Source organism: Stegodyphus dumicola, chromosome X1 (genome assembly GCF_044657685.1).
Source record: "Stegodyphus dumicola isolate Sdum_Otavi_A_Nest chromosome X1, ASM4465768v1".
Lineage (NCBI taxonomy): Eukaryota > Metazoa > Arthropoda > Arachnida > Araneae > Eresidae > Stegodyphus > Stegodyphus dumicola.
Window position 1 is genome coordinate 205,846,241 of NC_140780.1, and position 7,015 is coordinate 205,853,255.

At 32.7% G+C, this 7,015-nt stretch overlaps 1 protein-coding gene across 3 annotated transcripts in view; it reads right to left on the reverse strand.

The window, feature by feature from the left end:
- Positions 1-1,211, reverse strand: part of Tomosyn (syntaxin-binding protein tomosyn) — a 275,347-nt gene extending 274,136 nt beyond the window's left edge. The window contains exon 1 of one of the 3 annotated variants that reach the window (XR_015038723.1): positions 911-1,211. Coding sequence is in view for 2 of the 3 variants with exons in the window: in XM_085808289.1 (XP_085664415.1) it covers positions 911-1,045 (135 nt within the window). In the remaining variant the exon portion in view is untranslated. The remainder of the gene's footprint in view (positions 1-910) is intronic. The other 2 variants (XM_085808289.1, XM_085808288.1) reach the window with 2 other exon arrangements.
- Between the last annotated feature and the right edge of the window lie 5,804 nt (positions 1,212-7,015).

Genomic DNA, 7,015 nt, shown 5'->3' on the forward strand with positions numbered 1-7,015 from the left:
TTATTTTAACTAATCACTATTATTATTAAAAATGTCATTGTTAAAAAGCAGTCAATACATATATTCAAGATGGATATATTGACAATAGTTGAAAAACTAATCTAAAAGAACATATCCATGATTAGCATAATAAAAAGCAACAATATATTTTGTACAGGAAAAGATATCATAATGTATCATTCTGAAAAGAAATAACAGTTTCTATTATAAACACCAAACTAGTCATTAAAAACAAGTGGGAATGCATTGTTTTCCTGCAACTTTCTTCTTTCTTTGAAATCAACAAAATTTCTCAGTCATCGATGAAAAATGAAATATTCAAAAAAAGTAAAGATTTTGCAGTAAGTGATAATAAATTTCTCATTTAATTGACAGTCCTTTAAGCAAAGACATTTAACAAATAAATTTATTTTCAAATATGAATAAACAGGTACATGTGTATCCCAGGCATACAGTCATGGGTTAAAATACATTTCCGGCTTACAGCTTTTAATATTCTGACTAGTGCTGAATTTCTGATGTTTCAAGATTTCAGCATTACAGTAATGCTGAGGCTGTGAAATAAAGGTTTCCAATGCACATGAGTTAATTTTCAGTATATAAGAAATGGTCAGTGGCCTAATTTTCACTACTCTTCAAACTTAATAGATCTTTGCAAAGAAAATTTCAAACTAATTTAACACCAACCCTCTCCACAAAGTTTATGAAAATTCACCTTTCTTCTACTATACAAAATGAGACTAGTACCCATAGCAGATATAATTTCATTCATATATTATAGAAAAACAAAATGCGCGAAATTTTCTACAGTACAATTTTACCAGTCTCCTTAGCTTTTATTACACTAACAGGACTGTACATATTGAAATCAAATAAAAGTACAAATGCATATCCTAAATAAAATCGTTACCTTAAGAATGCGAAATAAATCCGGTTGCAGATTTTCGTCACTTATGCATTCTGACCGTTGACTGACAGATGATCGCAGACCATCTAATACGCCCTTAAAAAATCCACTAGATCTTTTCATTTCTGTTCTAGGCATGCTGAAGTTGTTATAATTACTTATTACATCACCTCAATTATAAATCATATCTGGAATATTACAAATACATATTCAATCCTTAATCCATCTTCCAACCTCATAACACACGACACTCATTTATTTACAGTCTGTCATATGCCGAAAAACCGAAACACAGTAAATATTGCTGTTGCCAATACCAGAATTTTCTGCACACATATTATAAACAGATAGCAAGTTTTTGACCAAGTAACCTAAATTTTACACTCTTGTTAACACTCATACTATTTTACGCGAAGTTATATTTTAATGTAATTACTGTTTTTGTGTGTTATTTCATTAGCTTGATGAATAACTTTTACAAAATGAAGTGTCCTAATTCCTTATGAAGATTTCTAAAATAAATCTTATACGTTCTTTAATAAAAATATTTCGTAGTAGTTCATAATAATTCATCTTTTAAAACGATTTCTAACGACAAATTTTATGTTTATTTAATTAATTTTTCGTAATATTTAATCTATTACAATGATTTTGATTGTAGCGAATTGCTCTTCTTCTAAAGAAACGGCACTGAAATAAAAATAGCCCTGAGTCTGGAGCAAAGAACTGTTTACATGCAGCGTAAAAGTGCTAATAGTGCATTTAATGACTTCAGGGTAATTCACAATCCTAGGTTAAATATTCATAAATTTCTGTATCTCAAAATAATAAAGGTCTTTATTTTTCATGTTCTTGTCAACCGGAAAGTGGTATGAACTCAAGTATTATGTTTTGGAGCAGCATTTCCCTTCGAAATATGTGCCTGTTTCATACACTTTTAGTCATTAAAATTTATGCTGTTAGTTTACTTCATATTTGATATGTATTTACTATCTTAATACCCAAATTTTCCATCTGGAAATTTACAAATTCCGCCTAAGGAAAGTATATGATTTTGATGACATTTTTTAAGCCGCACTGTTTAATGAAAATTATCATACTTTATACATCCTGTTAATAATAAGTTTGTACGCTTTTAAAACTTTCAACTATATCTAAGTTTAATTATCATAAAGTCCCTTTAATATTAGCAGAACTTGGAGACCAAAAAACGCATGAGAACTCGGTGGCTCCTGTAAAAGTAGAAAACGGGCGCTCATTCTTTTTGAGACAAAACTGAGTATCTGTGCATCTATTGCTTATAACCAGATCCCAGACTTGATAACGTAAAAGTTCTCAGAAAATGTGCTTAAAAATAGTCAAAAAATGCACTGAAAATGAAAAAAAAAAAAAAAAAAAGTCCCGCAATTGGCAACCCTTGACAAATGCTTTAAAATCCAAACGATCATGCATACTTGTCCCTGAAATTCTATTTATTACTCAAATTTTCCACTTTGCACAAATGTATCGCAGTTGCACTGAGTATTAAATGCTTTTTGATCTGTTTTAGAGTAGATCTTGTGGTATTAGTAGATAAGTCTTTATATAGTGCGAAGTTTTTTTCGACATCTACTGCAGTTATTGGAGCATACTAGAAAAACACTGTATCACTTATCGTTAGCACTTCATAAGAGTTTGGTTCTTCTATCAATATGAGAGATATTTTCCGCGTAGTTTAGAAGTCACAGTTTTTAGTCAAAATAATGTTGAATTTAGTAAATACAGTATTTGAAACCTTGCCTTTGGTGTTTTTAAAAACATTTTTCAATGTAGTTGTTTGTCAATGGTTTAATTATTACATAATTTATCAATGTAATTTGTTGCGGGGATAAATTCCAAATTTTGCTTTTCTAAGGAATGAAAAGGAAAAATTAAGATTTTGAAATTGTATCTGATGTACACAAGATGGCCTTCAGTTGAATTTCCTCCAGCTAAAAAAATAGTTCCAAGGCCATTCCAACTTACCGAGGACGGGTGGATATCACTGAGCCAAAAAAAAAACTATCAAGGTAGAACAACGTATTTCATACATATGCAGTGTGTAATTCCAAGGATATGTCCATGGGATGGCCTTTTCTTCTCTGCATGTAATTCTATGAAACAGAACATGCAAAAGAACTAAAAAATTCTTAGAAGAAAAATTCATGTTTTATGGGAAAAAATAACCTTGTAGTGACAAACAGGACGAAAAGATTACATAATCAGTTTCCTCTGGATAGGGCATGCCAGCTTAGTAAAAATGAGTTCAAAACCCCCAAAATATTCGAAAAACTGAAAAATACTAAAAAAATACCAAAAAATGCATATGCCATCTAATTCCGTGCCTTGCTTATAACAAATAAACAGCCTAGATGATAATGCTGCTCAAAATTCACGAGTCAAATATTTTTTCGGCACACAAAAGAAGCTTATTCGATTAAAACGCTGTCAAGCAGAATTGTCGATCCGTGTGCTTGATTTTAAACTACATTTTAGAGCCTCTAAAATAGTCAGAGTACTTGTAATAAACGTGCTTAGTAGCGAACTTTGACTAAAGCTGACTAGAAAAAATAACTGAAATTAAGAATAATATTATTAGACGTACGTAAGGATACTTAAAATATAATTCTAAAATTTTCAGGCTGTAAAATAATGTTTTATTGTCTAAGATTATAATGAATGAGAACTGTATGAACATGCTAATCATATAAGTAGGTTGTGTCTTAATAGTATCATATAGGAAGATGGTAATCGTATAGGAAAATTTACTAGAAAACAGTCTTATACCCCATACATTCTTCATCCTTCCCAATTTGAGTATGCTTTTGGAACAGGAATCGCAAACAGTTACAAAAGGCTCAGAACTGCATTCTGAGATAATATATACCTGCCTGAGATAATATCTACATGTAAGTCATAAATAATAAAATTTTCAAGGAACACAGCTATGTGCATACTATCACTTTACTACATACAATTTTCATTTAGCACTCAAAACTCAAAAATAACGTACTACTATTCCAGCATATAACTACAAGGTGTGTTCGGTGAATTTTACCATAAAAAAGGAAACAAGAGAAACAAGCAAAATAGCTTTACTGACCTTCAAAGTATTCGCCATTAGCAACAACACACTTTTGAAATCGGGTGTACAATTTTTGGGAACTGTCTGAAAACGCTTCTTTCGGTATGGCTCGAAGCACCATTGTCACACGTTCTTGGATCTCAGTAATGTCGGAAAAGTGTTGGCCTTTCAGAACTCCTTTGAGGCGCGGAAACAGGAAGAAGTCCGCGAGAGCCAGATCTGGAGAATATGGAGAGTTCCAAATTTGGAACCTTGTGCCTGTCTCCTTTCCGTCTGTAAAGCGTTTAAACCACCCATAAACACACTTTTTACTCACTGCTTCCTGACCATAAACTTTCACTAACATATCATGTGTCTCCGTCGCCGTTTTGACTAACTTGAAGCAAAACTTTATGTTTTGCTCCATGTCACACTGACAGTCTTTCTCATACTGACTGTGTTAAACTGCTCATAGCGTGCGCTTCCTCTTATCTGTCGTAAAATGGCTGTTAGATGGGTCTAGATGACATTTCTCTCACTGCGTCTGCGTGAGTGCAAGATCCTAACCGGCGCGGTTTTTTAATTATGAGACCAATCACTGAACTTTTCGAAACTGCTTTCTAGCAAATGTCAAGAGACTTATGTATATTCTTAAAGACCTCATACAGATGCCATGTCACTAATGTATTTGTTTGATATTTATTTTTCCAAATTAATGAAATTTTCGGTTGTCGATTCGCTCCAATTTACTTTATGCGCTCATTCTTTCTGTATCATTTCATTCCGTCTTCAAGAGCTTCAGGCACAATTGTTTTTATAATGAACTTCTGTTCATCACTCGAACATTCGAGCTCTTACTACAGAACTAGGGACTATTCAACTGTATCTATGTTTTCTCACCAGCTCATTCACCTTTTTATTTATTCGTATGCTGGTGAACTATCACAGTAGTGAAATAACTTTGGAATTTAGTATTTTGAATACTTTGAGATTTTACACTGTTTCGACAGAAGCTGGGTCCATGCTCGAGTTCTCTGGTGATTACACCATTCAACCCTGTGTGTAAATAGGCAGTTTATATTATGGTGCAAAACCAGCACTGTTTATCTGAGCCGTTCGGACCACACAAAAATTATATTATTTCAAAATTATGTGCAGTATGGTGTATAGATTGAAACCATCCAACTGAATGGTGCAGATAAATATTGAAAAATAATACTGCAAAATTGCAGCTTAAAGTAAAATATATATAGCATTTAATCCAATAATTAATACCTAAATTATTAATAAAAAATTAATGCTAAAAATAAACTATTCGCGAAAGTTGGAAATTTACTTTTATTTATTTTCTTAATAACAAAATTATAATTACATACCTGATGAAATTTTCAAATTTAACAAAAAACTGCTTTATCCGTATTTATTAGTACTGTTTGTCAACAGTTTTTCAATTGTATTTTCAAGTTTGTAAAACTGTTGGTAGCTGTTCTAATCTCCACCTTTCAATTTAAGAGTTCTTAGAGTTTGCAGTGCGTTTCTCGATTCATCTGATGTTGGCATGTAGTCATTTTCTTCCGTATGGTTTCACTGTCAGTTTTAATTTCTGCAGCTCTTTTAACACTTTCTATAATATCCTAATCAGTGTTTTTATTTGCTATCTCAATGTCACCTTCATTTGCAATGTATTCTAAAAACGAATCTTCGAAATTTTCTCAAATAATATTCAAAACATTATAAATAATTCTACAATTCCTGTGTGGCTTCTTCTAAATAAAAATAATATTTTCCAAAGCAGTTTCTAACTGTATTTTGGGAGATTGCTTCTCATATTGACAATTTGCATAGTCTCTAGCAAAAATACCGATTTAATTGTCTCCGAAGTGCTTACATTTTCCCAAGATACAGTTCTATTTGTCTTTTTTTGAACGATACCTTTTCTGTAATTGCATTTGAAAGAAAGCTGCTATGGTACTTTGATCTAATGGCTAAATGACAGAAGGCGTATTTTCAGGAAGAAGCACTAATTTAATGCTTTTCAAAAAAATATATCAGAGTGGTGTGCAGCACAGTTACCTAACAATTACCACAGTTACCTAAAACTATTTTTTCGTTTTCTCTGACCCATTTCAAAAGGTCACACACGAGTTCTTGTCTGATTGTAAGTTAATACTCAATTTTGACTCCTTTTAAGCATCGAGGTTTTCTACTCTTTCTAATAACCACTGGCGTCTTTATAATTGTTGCATCCATATTGCACTTCGATAACACAGTAACTGTTTCTTTTCATTTCTTAAAACCAGCTGCTGTTTCAGATTTAAAAATTAACGTGAACTCTGGTGATGCTCTGTGAAGCAGACCAGTTTCATCTGCGCTATAAATTTCGAGTGGATTGTAGTCTTTTAGAAGCTCAGGTAAAACCTCCTTTATCCATTTCTCAGCGTAATGGTGGTCTACCCCTCGCTTCTCACAATGTGGTTTTAGATAAGTAATGTTATTTCTCTCTTTCCAATGTGTGAGCCATCCTTTGGTTGGCGCAAATTTTCTCCTAGCATTTTAGCGAGAGGGCAAAGGAGATTTAGAAATCGGAACGTTTTTTAGTCTCATAGCTTGAAACAATTCTAAATGAACGGTTTCAAGGTCTCTCGATTTTCCATCCCTTTTGCATTTTTTACTAGTTCTTTATCAATTTTATTTCTTTGTTTAATTGCACAATCCTATTTCGGAAATCTCCACTTTAAAAGCTACTTTTCTTTGGCTTCATTTACTACACGTATTATCTTTCAGCAATGGCGTATTATCTTTCAGCAATTCTTTTCAGCAGAGGCGGTCGTCTTAGGGAGGTGGTTTTTTGCTACGAGTTGGTTCTCTGAATACACACACATAAGCACTTGCATTTCTGATATTACAAATAAACACCGGTATCAACCAACATCTCTTTAACGCGAACAAGTTCATTCACAATCGCAAAACTTTTCTCCCTGTTAACGCTGACGTGAAGAAAAAAATTCGCCCTTCCTCTCCCACTC